Raw genomic sequence first — 19582 nt, forward strand, 5'->3', positions numbered from 1 at the left:
GTCTGGATTATCTGGTAATACTTAAACACAATATGGATCATCTGGTAAAGCTCAAATAAACTATGGGCCATCTGGAATTACTAAAATATAGTATGGATCATCTGGTAAAGCTCAATAATTATTATAGTATGGATTATCTGGTAATACTAAAATATAGTATGGATTATCTGGTAATACTAAAACACAGTATGGATCATCTGGTAAAGCTCAAATATAGTATGGCCCATCTGGAATTACTAAAATATATATGGATCACTGGTAAAGCTCAAATATAGAATAGTCCATCTGGTATTATTACCGTATGGACCATCTGGTATTACTAAAATATAGTATGGTCCATCAGCTCAAACGACGATTCTTACAAAATGATAAGCTAGTTGATACCTACCTGATTTATCCAGCCAACCACTGATTCCATGAGGACGGAATAATTTTACATTAAAGCCACCACTAGTTCCTACTATAGACAGTTCTTCTACTTTCGCTTTATTCTTGCTGAAATCAAATAAATATATTCTACCAACAATATTATGTTTTGCCATATATTCCCTTTTTTGTACCGATTCATTTTGTAAAGCAACCCCTGCAATTAAAATACTACTTAGAATAACCAAACAGAAAAAGGTTTTTTATAGCAAACCTCTGTAATTATTTTTTTACGAGAAAGACTTTCAATCATTGCACCAATGTTTGCAAACAGATTAAAACACAGATCCTATTTCGTTTCGTTTTTATAGTTCAAAATTTCGTTATATTTGTATTTACTACACGGAAGAGTTGTTATATAACCCGCGTTCTGGTTGATGTGAGGTTTAGCCAGTAAAATGTTCTATTGTTGCGAGTTCTTGGCATAAGATGCACGGAACTGTGGGTATCCTATTAGATACTTTTCAACGCGTCAAAAGCCGCTCGTATGACCCCTGACGGGTCCTCCGACTACAACTGGTCAGATCTTCGTATAGTAAAGGTCCTCGAAAGTATAAAAAAAACGAAACGAAATATAGATCTGTATTTTAATCAGATTGCCAAAGTTTGTGTACTGAAATAGTTTTTATTATTAAGAACCTCCAATATTAATGCCAAAATTATTATTTCGGAAAAAATATAACCCAATTGAATGATTCGTTAAACACTAATTCTGATTTTACTTGAGCTCCAGAAAATTCCCAGGGCCTTCCAGTCTGGTTTCCTTTTGCTACTGGCGCAGGACGTTGGACGTGGCGAGAGAAAGGCAGCTGGTTCATGAGGGCACTATACACCCTAGAGATACATTTTTTATTGGCTGTGCCTCCCACCAACAAAGTGTGAAGGGACTGGTTGGCTGTAGAGCTCAGATTGAAACTGCTCAAGACCCCTACGCGCATGCGAATTATTGAAATAAAATTGAACCACGTGTTAGTCCCCAAAATGACCTAGTTTGTGTCGAGTGAACGTTAAACCCATCTATCTCTCTCCCTCTCCCTCTCTCCCTCTCTCTCACGAGTGTGTGCACTCGCAATAATGTAATGCAACTAGTGCACATATACTACATATCAGGCCGTGGAATGCTTTACACATACGCTAACGCCCTCTGGTGTAATAATGTTGAGAATTGAATTATATTTTTCTGGACATTTTCATTTCAAGATTTTAACTTCAAGACTTTTTGAAACGTAGAAAATATTTTCATAAAAGTTCAAATTCCAGATTTGTTTTTAGATACTTTCAGAAACCAATAAATTGATTTCTTTGTCGTGTAAAATTAAGAAATTATTTTTTAATTTTAATATTTAATGATATATAAAAGTTACCGATAAAACGCCGAAAATGAAACATAAAGTCATTTTTTTGTTTAAGATGTTGATTTTGTGCATGAAATATTGACATAAGAATGTAGAAACAAGAATCAGTGTTTAAACTGGAATGTAGAAACAAGAATCATGAATATTGTCCCATTTGGTCTTCTAAACTGTTATCCATTCACGCTAACAATCATTGATAGCCTATATAGATTATTTCTCCAGGTTTTGTTACACCCGTGCGTTGATATATAGATTATATATAAAATTAGTAAGCCAGTGTAACTAGTTTAGATATACGTATATATGTACATTATAACATAGTCTTACCGTCAACAACTTCTGATCCCCACAGTAATTCCGTTTAAATTTTTAATTATAATCCTCCTTTCTCGTCGGTTAACATAATATTTGACTGATCCTATTCTCTTTAACTTGACCTTGTTTAACCACAGTTGAACAGTTGCACAAAGGCGACAACAACAAACGCAAATGCAACGCCCTGACCCCAGTGGTGCAGAGGCAAATGAACCGACACGGTTGTGGTGATCAGGCTTATATCTAGGTCAATGTAATCTATTTCCAGTCTAAAGCATAATGTAAACTGAAGTCAAGGAAAAGCGGAAATATATATAGGTTAAATCGCGCTGGTAGAACGGGACTCCGGAGGTGTAAATAGTCCAGAATATCCTTACATAAATCTGTATTGAACAGAGTAAAGTCCTAACGGGGGGGTTAAATTATGGAAGCGTATTAGTGCAAGGTTTTAAAGAGAAATTATACCAATATCCACCACGTTGGACATAAAATGTCCTAATCAGGACAGAATATCCATGTAGGACAGTATGTCTCAGGCCCGGCGGAGTAGGGGGCTAGGGGGGGGCTTTAGCGCCCCCAATTTTTTGGCCGCAAGTACCCTTTTCTCCAGGTTGTTGAACGCAAGTAACTATTCTATTAAAAACAAAAAGGCTTGAATTTAACATAGAAGTGAGTAGAAGTGAGACTTCTATTACGTAGACTTTCAGTAGAAGAAAACCCTGCTATGCTGTATACTGTTCCCAGGGTTAAGAGACCCGCGATTGCGAGGGTCGCGATTAGAAAACTGAACGGTCGATCTTTATTTCAAGTCCATCTTATGTCTGTTGTATCTATGACATATTAGGTAATTGGAAAAACGACGGGATAGAGTTTTATTTATACTCTTTCCTTGTGCCCCTTATCCATCAAATAATTCACTGCTATGGCCAGTTGAAACAAGCGGTTGCCATGCAAGATATGTCCACATTTTGTAAGAAATGGACGGGGGAGAGGTAAAATCAAAAGGGCTATCATATCATTCAAGATCATTTGATCCTTAAGATATTTAAGGTTCATCAGAATGGGATAACAATGGTAGCCCCCTCCCCCCCCCCCCACACACACACCTGGGAGTTCCTACAACATCCGTACATATTTCAGATTTTGCGTGAAAAACAGGGGCTATAGCTCTATAAAGTAAGGTCTGATGCTACCAAAGTCGAACTGATCCAAGAACTTTTGATCCTTAACAAACGGTTGAAGTTCATAGTGAAGGGTACACAAACTTCATTCATATTTAACATTTTGTGTAAAAGGCAGGGGCAGATGCGCAAGCAAATGGAACCCATCCATTAACTACTGATACTCTTTTTAAGTTTCATCTAAATCGGATAAAATTGTGACCTCTAGATGGTCCACAACCTTGGTATTACATGATTTTATTATACTATTTTCGAAAAGGGGACTGGCTATTTGACGGGGAAGTTTCGGTCCGATTTTGCGGAAATAATTATTGTGTAACAGTTTTGAAAATAAGATACAAATTGTGACCTCTAGATAAAACATGATATTGCCTACAATCAGGGGATCAGAATCCAGAAAGTTACGGTCCAATACGAGCCAATATCGAAGAAAAGCAGATCTTTGGGATATAAATGTATATTTTAAATTTCATCAAAATTGGATAAAAAATTCGAACCGCTGGATGGTCTACAACCTGTTTATTACGATCAGATCTTAATGTTAAAGCTACTAGCAGATTTCGTCAAGGTCACGACATGTAAACAGGGTTAGGGCAAGTGATTGTTGCAGATGATTGTGAGTTAGGGTAAGGGCTAGATCTTTGGTTAGGGTTTGCGCTAGCCCTGTTTACATCTCGTGACATTGGCGAAATCTACAGGTGGCCTTAATATTTAGATCTAAACTGAATATTATATGCTTTTAGGGGAGCGGCCATTTTGTCGGCCAGGTCGGTCTCATTTTCAGAAAATGTGAACTCAACCGTAATTATGGTGTACCAGTGATATATTCGAATGCCTTTTAAATCGGATAAAAATTGTAACCTCTAGAGGTGTGATGGTGATATATTCAAACGTTTTTTTATAAATTGGATAAAATTTATGACCTCTATAAGGTCCACAAGCTCAAAAACACATTTTGCGTACAATCAAGGGCCATAATTCAAGACGTTACGATCCGATATGCAAGAATATCAAAAGGAACCAAGATCTTTGGGTTATAAACATGTATTTCAACTTTCATCAAAATCGGATGAAAATTGTGACGTCTAGAGGATCCACAATCTTGATATACTATATATTTTGCACTATTTGCGTAGGTGGGGCACCCATTTTGTCCGTCAGTTTTGGTCCGATTTTCACGAAATTCAAAAGCAATCGATATTAAGGTGATATATTCAAACGTTTTTTTTTAAATAGGATAATAAGTGTGCCCTCTAGAGGCACCACAAGCTAAAAACTCGATTTTTCGTAAAATCAGGGGCTATAATCCAGAAAGTTACAATCAGATATGCGCGAATATGGAAAGGAACCAAATATACATTTCAAGTTTCATCAAAATTGGATGAAAATTGTGACCTCTAGAGTGCCCATAAGCTAAAAATATCATTTTTCGTACAATCATAGGTCATAATCCATGAAGTTACGGTCCAATACATGCCAATTTCGAAAGAAACCGAGATCTTTGGGAGATAGACCTATATTTCAAGTCTCGTCAATTTCGGATAAAAAAATTTAACCTGCTATAATTGAATGTTTTTTTACAATCAAATAAAAACTGTTACTTCTACTGGGTCCACGGTTCGTAAAATCATGGGCCATAATCCAGGAAGAGACGGTCCTATATATTCGCCAATATCGAAAGGAACCGAGATCTTTCGGTATTAAACGTAGATTGTAAGTTTCATCATGCATTATGCATATATTTGTCAAGTTCAGCATCACAGGATTAAACCACCATAGATTGTCGTTTTATGGTAAGGGAGTTAAAAAAGAAATAAAATTTCACTTCATTGCCGAGTAATTTTATTAGCCAGAAATCGCTTAGGCAGCCCCTGGACCCTCCCCTATGGACCTAGGATGGTAGCCCCCCCGCAATCAAGAATTGCTTCCGCCGGCCCTGTGTCTACTTGAAACAACACAAGTTTCATAAATTCATAAGTTTGTGTTGTTTGATAACAAGTTTGTGTTGTTTAAACACACATATTATGTCCTGTAGACATAATATCTACTACGTAGGACAGTACATGATATCTACTACGTAGGACAGTATATCTACAGGACATAATATGTGTGTTTAAACAACACAAACTTGTTATCAAACAACACAAACTTATGAATTTATGAAACTTGTGTTGTTTCATGCAAACTTGTGTATAACCTCCAACAAAAACCAGTTCATATCCAGTATAGCAACCTTTCCCATGCAGTCCCCTCCTTTTGTTCTGTTTTAACTGTAATATTTGATAAATGACATGACAACAATTTTGTTTGTTAAATTATAATCTATTCATTAAATTATAATCTATTCATTAAATTATAATCTATTCATTAAATTATTATATATTTATTAAGTTTTTATATATTCATTAAATTATTATTCATTAATTAAATGATATGAACAATTAAATTAATGCCAAATCAAAACTAATCAGACATTTTGAAGGGTAATAAAAACAATAGTAAGCCCAATACTAACAAAATTGTGGTATACAATGAAAATATACCCTCCCCCCGCCAACAAAAAAACTCATAAAATAAACATAGCTATTTAGAATACTAATCAACTAAGTTAATTCCAAATTGTGTTATATAATAAGCAAGCAAAAGAGACATTAATTATGCACTAAACTGAAATACTTTCAAAAACTGAAAAACTACATACAAAATGAAATATAAGAGAATGTACAAAATAATTATATACAAGTCAAAAGCAAGGGATAGGGGAGGGGGGGGTCACGGTGGTTCAGTGAGTATAAGGAGTTGGCTCACTTACATGAAGGTCCCTTTTTGATCTTGGTATTGGCCGAGAAAGCTCATCTGGATTTTCCAGCATAGTTCAGTGGTGTAGTACATGGCAAGGGACGATGTATAATCCCTCGGATGGGATGACAAATCAAGGTCTCATATCTTATATGCACTTTAAAGAACTCTTGACAGTTGAAATATTTAATAAAAGAGGAAGACGTAGCACTGCTGCCAGGGCAGAATTACCCACTTTATGATTTCCAACCAAATTCTAAGTGATTTATAGGTCACTTTACAGTCTATATTTTACACAAATATCTGGAGAGAATTAAAATGTAATTGTGTTTGGGAGGGATGTTTAACATTAAAAACAAAAAAAACATATTTAAATTACTGGCCAAATGCAACATATAACTTATTAGCTTTTACAATCACTACATTCTTTTTCAAAATTATAAAATAATTTGATGGCTTAATATTCAAAAGGCATATGGTTGAGTTCTCTTGTTGTTGTTAACATACATCAAATGCTCTCTTGTCTGAAAAAAAAAATATATATATATATATATATATATTATTATACATTTTAGTAAGCAATAAATGTATTTCAATGGTTCAGAATGTTTAAATAAGACAAGAGAAAACATTAAAAACACGAATCCTGTAATATCTTAAAGATACTACATATAAGATTTTAGGTGCTGGAATTCTCACTATAATAGTTAAAAACTAGATAATGTAAAAGGGATATGCTCAAAATTTCAGTCAAATTGCATCCAAACTTACTCCCCACCCCACCCCTTTGCACGTAGCCTACAGAACAAAATGATATGTTACTCTCAAAATAAACTATGTGTTTGTATAAGAGGCAGGCCATCTTTAAAATTCACCATCTTACGATTTTTAGGTCGTCTATTTATAGCAATTATCTGTTGGTGGCAGACCACCATTAAATTTCACCATCTCGGTACCCACAAATTGTACTTCGTCTATTTATAGCAATTCTCTCTCTGTCTCTTTTCTCCCCTTTTGCATGCCCAATTTTTGTTGATTTTTTGGTCTAGAATGGATGAAGAGGGTTTGAATTAGTTTGTGTATCTCAAAATTTTGGTGGTCAACCTCATACAAATTTTAGTGCAAACACATGACCATTTGTTCCTCTGTCTGTAGTGAAAAGCATTCGGGCAAACGAAAATTTGGGGAAAAGTTGGAGGCGGGCAAAGAGTCAGAATTAACATTGAAGTCGATGGGAAATTAATGGTGGTCTGTATCCTGTTGATTTAAAAGGAGTTGTCTCCCTTACATAACTGCTCGTCGCTGTTAATCTTGCTTTGTGTGAATTGTCATTAATGGTCATTCACTGAGCACCACTTTAAAGGATGCGGTTAGTGAATGGTTAAACTGAAGTTACAGATTTTAATTAAATTGTTCCAAATTAGAAATACTGCGCATATTGAATTCCACAGTCCGGTAAGCATATCTATTAACGTATTAATTAACAGAGTGGGGACTTTGGACTGCTGAACTATTATTGACACACATAGAGTGACATTTGTCATTGTGCTACAAAGCTTATCCTTTAGAAGTAGAGGCGACGTATAGTAGGCTTATTCAGTTAAATACTATCACCGATTCAATTTAATTTTACCGTCAGTCATATTTTAACTGAAGAGAAAGTGCGATTACAACTTGTGGCTAGACAGGTATGTCATTATGCATATCCATACACTTTGAATTGTTTTATGAGCGATGCGATAAAATACCGATGTAGTCCTAATATTGAATCCATAGTTGTGTATCGTAGTCGTACAATGTAAATCTGTGTATGTTGATTATGAAAATTAAAACCCTGCTAAAGACTCCACCAATATCGACTTGAATCTAATTATCTATATAATATAGCAGTTTGATTCAAATATGACCGGTGGCGATGAAACAGGATACAGACCACCATTATTTTTTCTCAGCCTAGTTCCCTTCTATTTATAGCTTGTTTTGGGTTGGGTTTGTTTTTCTTTGGGAGGGGGGGGGGTATTGTTGTTGACATTTTGGTATATAATCGGAGACAATGGTTTAAACTTACATTTGCAGTCAGGTTGTTTTTTTATAAGCGTAAGAATAATTGAGCTAAGCGGTTGGGGCAGACGGATCTACGCTACTTCCAGTTTGTGTATCGCAAGATGTCCATGGTTGAAACGCTGCCACAAGTAATGTTGTTCAATCTTTGGTAGGCAGTGAAAGCATGTCATCGAAAATTTAAGCGGCACTTAGAACCCGTCAAAGAGACAAGAATTAGCATTAAAGTAATATACAGTGACCTGTCGGGGAAAAATGATTCCGGCAAATGATCAGCCGGATTCGTTCACATTGACTGCTCACTAAATGTACCAGGCGTGCTAGAGTCCTATATGTTATTGTATACTTGCACAATAAACGGGAGTCTGTTTCACGAAATTTTAACTAAGATAAAATCCAAATTTTAGTAATTTGAGTGGATGATATTAGATTGATTTTAGTGCTTGGCCAATCAAAATTGAAGTATCTACTAAAATTTGGATTTTATCCTAAGTTAAAATTTCGTGAAACAGGGCCCGGCTAGTCTATATCTCAACACTAGCTTTATTTAGACGTTAACTTTTCAACAAAGATAGATAATCAGCTCATAATACAAATCAACATTAAAACCCATATCAAAGTGATCTAGCCATTTTAAATATGCAAGCCACGCAAGTATTCGGACTTGACGTTCAGTGATATGTGTTATTTTCTTACAGAGCTAAAAATGATATCTTTAAGTCCGTATTCTATCCAAATATTAGCATCTACAAAGTTATTTAAGGAAAATATTCTCTCAATGACAGAATGACAGGAATCCGGTCCCTGAATTTTAATTTTATAACTTACGTGGATTTCAGATTTGCAAACATGTTAATGAAATTAGTTATCGGTTCTTTGTTCCTGTTTTTGATACAATTGGTCCTGAAAAATGTGTAAGTATTTCTCTATTTCATAATATTGCAACTCTTCATGTCTGGTGTCGACATCCAGTTATATAAATGAATAAATTATTAATTAATTTTTATATACAGTAATGAATAAATTATTGATTAATTTGTATATACAGTAATGAATAAATTATTGATTAATTTTTATAACCAGTAATGTATCTTTGGGCATATCGAATACGATAAGGTAGATAAACGTACAAATCAGTTCAATTTGGTTTTTAGAAATGGAACAGTACTTTGTCATCAAAGAGAGAAAGAAATGGGCTTTAATGTCCATTCGACACAAACTAGGTCATTTCGGGACTAACATATGGTTTAATTTTATTTCAATAATTCGCATGTGCGTAGGGGTCTTTAGCTGTGGGGGGAAACCGGGGGACCCGGAGAAAACCCACGAGGTTGGACAGGCGACCCTACTCCTTGTCATGTACAATCGTGGATTCGAAACCAAGCCAGTTGAATCAATGACAGGCCTTATGATACCGCGCGCACGTGCTAACCATTCGGCCATCCAACCCCCCCAGTTTGTCATCAAACACATATGCTTAATAAACATATTTGTGACACAGTGATGTAATATTTTTCAGGTATTATATGGGTTATCATTTACACTATAATCAACATTATCCTGGCAAGTGTGAACAGGTTAAAGGCATCAGTAAGTTTCAATATCATATTAAAGTTCTATTTTACAGTATCAATCAGGCTAATAAAGGCGAACATACGCCACGTAGTGAGGTTAATCATCGAATTCTGTCAACAATTCTTTTACATCAATACCAAGGACTGTTCGGCGGGACCTCGTTCAGCTAAGGCCAATCATATTGGAAAGTACTGAGAAACTTTCTGGGATAACACCGGAATCGAACCCGATACCTCTTGGTTAGTGAGCCAGACCCATTCTCCTCGCATACTTAGTCCGTACATTTCTTAATGTGTCTCTCATCGGAAACTAGCCAATTACAATTAAATTTTACTAATAATTAACTAAAGAACGAAAATTGCATGTGGCATATGTAACTTATAACTTTTAAGCAAATTGACAAAATAAAAAACAAATTTTAATTTAAACGTGTTATTGTCGCATGAGTTGACACATGAGCTTAAAAATTATGTTTAATGTAGTCGAGATTAATAAACTGTTTATCTTCAGGACGCGCCCCAGGCATATTGGATATAAAGTTGTATTAGACAATCGTTTATAAAGACTGAAAAATGTTATTTATATAGTAATTTAGAACATTGAAACGGAACACTAAGGTATTCGAAAGATGTCTTGGTTTCGATGTTAGTTGATTCACATAAATTTCAAATGCTTGCGGTCGTATGAAAGTGGCTGTTTGAAACCAAAAGATAATTTAACTGGCAATAACTAAGATTGAAAGAGAAGAATATTGTTTTGACTAACATATTATTTGACGAGAGTACATCAATTGATTCATATCCACGTGTTTAAGAAATACATGTAAGAATATAATATAACAGATAGAAATTATTACCCAAATACACGGGAAATGGTATCTAGTGTTCTAGAAATAAACCACTGTCTCGTAAAATTAAATAATTTTATTTAATAATTATTTCAGGTCTTGGTTCAGAAGATTTTTATACATTTAAAGATGGGTTAACTTTCATAACATCAGTAAGAAATCCCCCTTCTTAATGAAATGCTTTAATAACCAATCAATTACCGCGTAACAAATGTTGGTCAAGAAAGTTCCTCGGTATTTTCCAGCGTGCCTTTCCCTTGTCAGTGATGCAGGGTGGAGCGCCTGCAAACAAACAACGTCTAGTCGTTCGGATTGTGCGAAAAACTTAGGTCCCATGTACGTAATAATCCCTTGGCAGTTCGAATTTGACGAAAAGTAGGCGGAAGAGCAGCTTTTTGAGAAAAAATTCCTTCACAGCACCCTGTATGACGTTATTTTTATTGATGGACGAAAGCTAACCAGATTTAAGGCGACGCATACCAAGGGTAATTTGTTAACGATATTTTCTATTGTAAGGCGCATATAGTCCGTGAGATCGTCGGCGATACAGTGTCAACAATATGTGTCATCAAAATGTTTTTAGTAGATTTACGTTATCAAGAGGGTACACTCGGCAAACCTCAGCAGATTCCAGTACCCTACATTTAGCCTCAACTGTATGACGAAGTCCGCCACTACTTTCAAGTTGCCGGATTACCAATGACGTTGCCCATGACGACGCCTTTGAAGAATGTTTTATCATATAAATATGTCAAAGTCTGAAGCTGTTTAAAGTTTATCCGATTTTCTTCAAACAAAGACAACTTAATTGCACTGAAAATTCTACACACGCTTCGAACGACGCAATTTTGATAACTTCTTTTTGAAAGCGAGAAGTTTTCCTAATAAGTAAACCGGCGCCGCATCACTTACCGTCATACAGCCGAGACTAGATGTAGAGTAACGAAATCTGCCGAGGTTTGCCGAGTGCACGAGGGTAGTGGATTCAACGCTGTACAAAAAGTTCTACTTCTCAACACCAAGCGATCGATAATTCCCTAATTGTCTATGACCAGACGTCGACGACCAGTACCGGGATTTACTTAAAGATACATGGCGTTACTTAAAGATACATTAGTTAAGGGTATTATAATGAATTGGCAATTTTTGCTATAATAATTCAAAAATAGATGATAAAAAAAATGTTGAAAATTTCAGTCAAATTACTTTGTTCGGAACGGAATTGTCACTGTTGGAAGTTTGGACTAGAAATAGGCATCAATTGTGTCTGCACCGTTATGAGAATTGGCGATCGTTTGATTGACAGACGATAACTCCACCCACATATTCTCGATTATCAAGTAACACGATCAATGGCTATGGTAGCCTCGCTTGAATGTCTTTTCATCACCAGTTTCAGGTAGTAACATCAGCGACTAACGATAAACGTTAGCTTGGTCCACCATTTATTGATTTAATTTTAAATGGACGACTGTTTAAATCCAAACCGTAACCAAGCCGATTTTGAGCTTGTGTAAATAAAGGTCTAATTAATATTTTTTATAACATCTAAAGCCTAAATAAAGACTTGCAATAGGCAGATTCCGCTCTTGCATAATGTATGTTTAGAGGCTGAAGTCTAGGACCTCAAGTTCTAAAAGGCAGGCCTCGAGCCAAGTTGTATAAAATATGATTCACACCGTCATAAGCGTTTCTTACCTGTAGTCTTCAACACCCGTCATTATCCCCACCTTTGCTCAATTATCTGGTTGATTGGGAGGGCCGTCATACGTGTAGTAGACCAGGGCCTCTCTTCATCGAAATACATGAAATAGTGTTCTCTGAAAATTTTATCCTTACGGATTAGCGGCGACTAGAAATAAGGTAGATGGATATAAATAATCATAGGTATTTTGGTCTTTGATATTATTTATGCTGTCAGTGCATGAACTAAATGGCCGTGAAACCAAATTACAATGTCGTTGAAATGTTTTTCTTTTTTCATTTAGTTAATTGTGTTGTTGTGGACTTATTTTAATTTCAGGGAGTAGCCATTCAAAATAATACATTTGGTCAGCGAGAATATATGATTAAACATAATATTGTTGGTAGAATGTATTTATTTGATTTCAACAAGAATAAAACGGAAGCAGAAGAACTGTCTATAGTAGGAAGTAATGGTGGCTTTAATGTAAAATTATTCCATCCTCATGGAATCAGTGGTTGGCTGGATAAATCAGGTAGCTATTACCAGACGTCAACTACTGTTTGGGCCGTGGTTCTTTCACATTTCACAGTAAAGTTAGCTCTCAACCATATTTTTTGCTCAGTACTTCGTCACCTGAATATAAAAGATAAGCCGAGGATTGTTTGGTGTCTTACGTCGGTCTCTAGCTCTAGCGTGCTGATGCGGTAACCAACTCTAAAATCTGTCCATCATATTGGAATGTTGTCTGAGGGATCGGAGTCCAGTCCCTTCTTTTAAAGACGGGGCAACGCCCATAGTTGAATGTGTCAGACAGTAACGCCCGGGATTTACAAGGTACTATTTAATTGATTAGTTAATCGGCAGAACTTATCCCTGGATTCAAACACTGGGAGCGGAGGGATTATTTCGTGATTCATGATGGAGTACAGGACCAAATTTGGATTACCAGACAGTTGGCGCGCGCGTCACTGAACAAGTTTATTTCTAGGACACATAATTAAGCTCAAATCTTATTTACAAGTCAAACAGACTTCCCAAATGCATCAAGGCAATTGATTACATAGATTATCAGGTCATCCAACGAAAACACTGATCCGAAATCTTAAACGGATTACGTGGCCGGATAAGCGGTTTTGACGTGTACGTCCAAACGACTCAATAGTGTGAGCTGCAAGTTTGAGACAAGGTAAATACACCATTCCTCTATGTTTTTGTGCATATATTTGATACGTACACGGACGTTTATTTCTGAGACTCTGTTGTTAGTATCGGCATGGTTCCTGTAATGTTAGACTCCCTATATGGGCTATAGTTGAAACTATATTGTTGTTAATTTCAAAATTTTCGGTTTTCTTTTCTTTTTACAGGCATGAAGATATTATTTGTGGTGAACCATGAAGAAAACGGAGTTGATTATATAGAAAAGTTCGAATTTATTCCTGGAAATAAACAACTTAAACATGTAAAACGATATCGTGATGATACGATGATTCTGTAAGTTATATAAAACAACTTAAACATATTGTGATAATACGATTTTACTGTAAGTTATATAAAAACAACTTAAACATATCCGACAATGTGCTGGCGATGTTAATATGCTAAAATAAAAAAAAACTATGCACCGCCTGTAAGAAGATAAGGCCATAACTTAGTTTACGTGTACCAAATGAAACTGAATGTGGGTCGTCAAGATTTAGCTTTTACAGAATTGCGATTTATTGTGTTACTAATTCTATGTCGTTAGCACATTTAAATAATGTTATTTCATTTTTAGCATCAATGATGTTCAAGCTACTAGCCAAGACAGCTTTTATTTTACCAATTCCGGTACAGGTTCCGGAACAGTTTTGACGATGGTACAACTATTTGGTCAGCTTGCATGGTGTACAGTTGTGTACTTTGATGGCAATAATTACAGAGTGGTATTAGATGGTCTGGCTATGCCAAATGGTATAGCTATGTCTAATGATGGCAGGTATAATGACACTATAATATATTCTGATAGGAACTATAGAGATATTTTAGAGCAGGGAAACGATTTGGGGTATATGGAGTCCGTCAATATTTTATAGAGTGGTATATTTAGGGTGGGATATTTAAATGTAAATATAGAGCGGTATATTTAGACAGTTATTATAGAGTGGTATATTTAGACGGTCAATATAACGTGGTATATTTAGGCGGCCAATATAGAGTGGTATATTTAGACGGTAAATATAGAGTGGTATATTGAGACGCTAAATATAGAGTGGTATATTTAGACGGTAGATATAGAGTGGTATATTTAGACGGTAAATATAGAGTGGTATATTTAAACGATTATTATACAGTGGTATCTTTAAACGGTAGATATAGAGTGGTATTTTTAGACGGTAGATATAGAGTGATATATTTGGACGGTAAATATAGAGTGGTATATTTAGACGGTAGATATAGAGTGGTATATTCAGACGGTAAATATAGAGTGGTATATTTAGACGGTAAATATAGAGTGGTATAATAAGACGGTAAATATAGAGTCGTATATTAAGACGGTAAATATAGAGTCGTATATTTAAACGGTTATTATAGTGTGGTATCTTTAAACGGTAGATATAGAGTCGTATATTTAGACAGTAAATATAGAGTTGTATATTTAGACGGTAAATATAGAGTGGTATAATTAGACGGTAAATATAGAGTGGTATATTTAGACGGTCAGTATAGAGTGGTAGATTTAAACGGTTATTATAGAGTGGTATATTTAAACGGTTATTATAGAGTGGTATATTTAGACGGTAAATATAGAGCTGTATGTTTAAACGGTCAATATAGAGTGGTGTGTCACGGTATATTTAGAGGTTAAATATTTGCAGTACATTATAATTTACTTGTAATATTCTACATTTTAATAATATTATTTATTACAGATATGTTTATATAGCCACTTCTATGAGTCGTGAAATAGTTGTTACAGAGAGAAAAACAAACAATGACTTGATTAGAAAACAGGTAATTACTACAAACACAAGTACAACAAAATGTTGTTAACTTATGTGACGACGTCAAATGAGAAGTGGTATAGATTTTTTCCCAAATGAGTAAACATACCTTTCCTAGTGCACTGACCTAGATGTTCGAACTTGGCACTCGAGGTCCATAGAAACTGGGTAGAAAATAAAACAATTATAAACTTTTAATCCCAATTTCGTGACCAGATGGTGAAATGTAAAGTTGGTCTGAATCCCACTGAAAAAGTAGTTCGTCAATTGTCTCAGCATACAGCATCTCGTTTATTTTCAGAGTAACGTATTATTTGGTTATGAACGTGCAAAGATGAGGTTTAACGTCCGCTCGACACACACTATGTCATTTCCGGGCTAACATTTTATTTCAATAATTCGCTAGCGCGTATGGATCTTTAGCAGTGGGAGGAAACATGAGAAAATCGACGAGGTTAGACAGGCGATCCTACTCCTTGTCACACACACACAAGCGGGGAATCGAAACCACGCCACTTGACCCAATGGCAGACCTTTTGATAAAACGCGTTATACTAGACACCCCCACCCCTCCCTCCGTGGGTAAAGGATGTATAAGTATTTATTGGCTATATTTCAGGTTTATCCAGTTTATACACATCCAGATAATATTATAGTAGATATAAAAACAGATAATCTATATATATGTGCACATCCTATAGCATATAAATCATTTCAAAGTATGGATATACATAGACCCGCTCAGGTAAAGTATGGATATATATACATAAGAGAGAGAGAAATGGGGTTTAACGTCCACTTGACACAAACTAGGTCATTTCGGGACTAACATATGGTTCAATTTTATTTCAATAATTCGCTTGCGCGTAGTGATAGGAAACCGGAGGGTCCGGAGAAAACCCACGAGGTTGGACAAGCAACCCTACTCCTTGTCGCGTACAACCGGGGAATCGAAACCATGCCAGTTAACTCAATGACAGACTTTATGATACAGCGCGCACGTGCTAACCATTCAGCCATCCACCCCCACCCCCCACTCGGATATACATAAACCCACTCAGGTAAAGAAGTATGGATATATTTACAGTGATTGGCATCCCCCCCCCCCCATAACGTCACGCCATGTGTGTGAATTTGTTCAATAAACAACAGTGCATGATCGAAGCTAATTTAAAAAAAAAAGCCATATCGACTGGTGTTCTCCATTAATGGAGTAGTTACAGATATATTTTAGTGATGAAAAGGTATGACAGTTTTGTGTTTTGACAATAGTGTCGATTGTTAAGTATCAATTTTACGATAATAAACAAACAACGTGTTCTAATCCATCCATTACAACGTTCAACTTTCTGTTACCTAGTCAATTTAGTCACGTGGTGTAAGTGCCTGGATAACCATGCATTATATGACAGTTTTATGTTTTGATAATATAGTATCAATTGTCAAGTACCATTTCTACAATAATAAACAAAGTCTTAACGCTAAATTATTAAATGCCATCGTGTTCTAATCCACTCATTACAACGTTCAACTTTCTGTTACCTGGTCAATTTAGTCATAAATTCCCAAATACCACGTGCTGTAAGTGCCTGGATTACCATGCATCATATTCATGTGGTTCGATATGGATTGTGTTGTATTTTATATAAGGGGTGCTGGGTGGGGGTGGGGGGGTAACCTCAAGGAACGCCCCAGTCGGTACAATCTATAGCTATAAAGTGTTCATACCATATCATATTCTTTATACTATATATTTTAGGTTTTGATGTTGAAAGTTAAAGATGGAAACATAATGAAGACCAGAGAATTATTATATACTGATGGAGATTTATTGTCATGGGCTTCAGTAGCCATTGTTTTTAATTCTAAATTACTCATAGGTTCAATTTTAGATAAAACTGTTTTATGTGATGTTAATGTACCTTTGTAATATTTCGTATAAGTTTAAAGGGGACTACGTGTGGCATTTAATCTATTATCTAGTATTAAAATAAAGTAGAATCGAGAAATACACATGTTGGGTTTGACGTTATGACGGAACTGTCAGCAAGTGTAATTAAACAAAGCAGCGCTCCAACTACTTCCTTGTAGTGTAGTCACTAGGGCACGTGCATATACGCTGTTTATTCACAGATGTGTTAATGCAAGAGCTAATGGTTATTTCCCTATCAGTAGTATAGTTTCTCTTATCTGTGACTGTGTATCTAACTGTGAGTTTAGATACATTATGAATTACTAGCCAGGGCGGCTTGACACGAATCATTATTACTGCCGATTCTCACTTTTACAATAAACGTAAGTGTAAAACCCACCCGAAATTATTGTGTGTTCTTATTTTCCCCTTTAAGTATAGCTATACATATACCCATGTTCGCACAACAGCGGGGTTATGGGAGGTAGCGACACCCCCTGAGCATAGTCCAGATAGACAAATCGGCGGACTTGTTTTGCCGAGTCAGCCGGATTTTTACACATTCAATCAAACCAAAATGAGACCTACAAATCAATATTCAACTATAGGTATCCTGGACTTGTAGATGCGTATGTATAATTTCTATCGATATTTACTGAAACTGCGAGAAGTTAGCTCGCAATAAGATCTGCGGCGACAAACCTGGCGATAGCGCCGGTTGGCAATGTTCAGACTGTTGTTAATCAAACCGACCTTTTTTTTCTCTCTAAGAATTCATCCACTGCGTTATGTCATAATGAATTGGGGCGATATTCAATGAGTGTTGTTATATAAGTTCGTATTGTCCAGTAGATTGTCATGATCTGTAGTCCATTCTCGTTTGTTTTCATCATGCCGGCCTCATCTATGATACACTTAAAGCGAATGGAAGCAGTTTCCATTGACTTCCGGTGGGAAATCTTTGGATTTCCATGATCTGAAGTTCATTTTGGGTGTTTTTTAAATCATGCCGACTCGGTCTATAATACGCTTCAAGCGAAGGGAAGTAGTTTTTATTGACTTCCGGTTGGAAATACCAATTTCCGGTGTCAAACTCGGATCGATTTCAGTTTAGAGAAATCTATCACGCGGTACTACTTTTTGTGGCTTCTGAAGAATGGTAAATGTTTTATGCAGTCACTTTTGGGTCATTAGAATGTTCTGTCATGAGATTCAAGACAAATCTGACGTTTCTGACAAGTAAATCAGTTTGATATCAAAACAAAAAGAAATCGTAACAAGCAAGAAGTCGACAGAAACGAAAACAACGAAATTCGTATCTTGGAAATAAATACGCAGTCCACTACATCAGCGATGCATCATCCTCGTCCCCTTGCATACCCCTGGTCATATTGGTACGTTCCCTATCAAAAGCCTTGCACAGAGATGTACAAGGTCGACCATTATTCCGGAAATTGCACCGGGAGGTTGTGAAATCTATCAGGCATTGACACTTGACGCTTGTGACTTCCAATGACACGTAGTCGTTTGATCACATATATGCATCCCTCTGTATTTTGCGGCCACCGCAGTTAAAACCTTCTAATGACCTGGAGATACAAAGTCTAGGAGAATTGTGAGGATATCCTATAAGCTACTGAGGCAAGACAAGCATATGACACTGGTTGAGCCTTTGCTCCTTCAACAGCATATCCTAGCCTGTTTGATACAGCAAACGCTACACCACACAGGGTTCTCATCATTGAGAAACTCTTAGATCTTGCATCTGTAGCTGAGAGTTACTGGCGGGAAGCACGTGTTTGGTCACGTGACGCCGATGCTCTCACAATTCTCATGGGCCTTGTCTTCCGGGGCCGTCTCTGTATTCGCAGTCATTTCAGGTCTGTAACTGAAAAGGCCGCAAAACACATAATTCGCTTGCACGTAGGGGTCTTTAGCAGTGGGAGGAAACCAGAGGACACGGAGAAAACCCACGAGGTTGGACAGGCGACCCTACTCCTTGTCAGGTACAACCGGTGAATCGAAACCCCGCATTTGACTCAATGACAGACCGTATGATACAGCGAGCGCGTACTAACCATTCGGCCATCCAAGCCCCTCAGATGAAGAGTAGACTTGGCAGGCAAATCTCTCCAATTCCTAGACCTGCGAAGGCAAGTCACCCTTCAACAGCTCAGTTGAGATGATACATTCTCCAAGCTTCTTGAAATATGATAACACGGTCATCACCATCAAGCTTCATCTATGCACCAACCCTTGTTTTCTTTGTGGTGCCCACAAGTTTACCTCTCCAGGCAGTACGCGAAGTCCAATCAAAAATTGATACTTCTGACTTCCAATGACACGCACTCGCTCGATCACATCTATCTCTAGATCTCTGTGTTTTGCGTCGTATTTATTTCCAAGATACGAACTTCGTTGTTTTCGTTTCTGGCGACTT

General features: G+C 36.4%; 1 protein-coding gene across 1 annotated transcript; it reads left to right on the plus strand.

Annotated features, from left to right (window-relative positions):
- Nucleotides 1-8979: 8979 nt before the first annotated feature.
- LOC126832620 (serum paraoxonase/arylesterase 2-like) lies at nucleotides 8980-17122 on the plus strand. The gene is made up of 9 exons (XM_050563465.2): nucleotides 8980-9051; nucleotides 9657-9727; nucleotides 10656-10711; nucleotides 12583-12778; nucleotides 13614-13740; nucleotides 14024-14224; nucleotides 15159-15240; nucleotides 15850-15975; nucleotides 17111-17122. Exons 1-9 carry the CDS (start codon nucleotides 8987-8989, stop codon nucleotides 17120-17122), a joined length of 936 nt encoding a protein of 311 aa, XP_050419422.1. The 5' UTR covers nucleotides 8980-8986.
- The last annotated feature ends 2460 nt before the right edge of the window (nucleotides 17123-19582 follow it).

The sequence above is a fragment of the Patella vulgata genome, chromosome 9, assembly GCF_932274485.2.
Source record: "Patella vulgata chromosome 9, xgPatVulg1.2, whole genome shotgun sequence".
Taxonomy (NCBI): Eukaryota; Metazoa; Mollusca; class Gastropoda; family Patellidae; genus Patella; species Patella vulgata.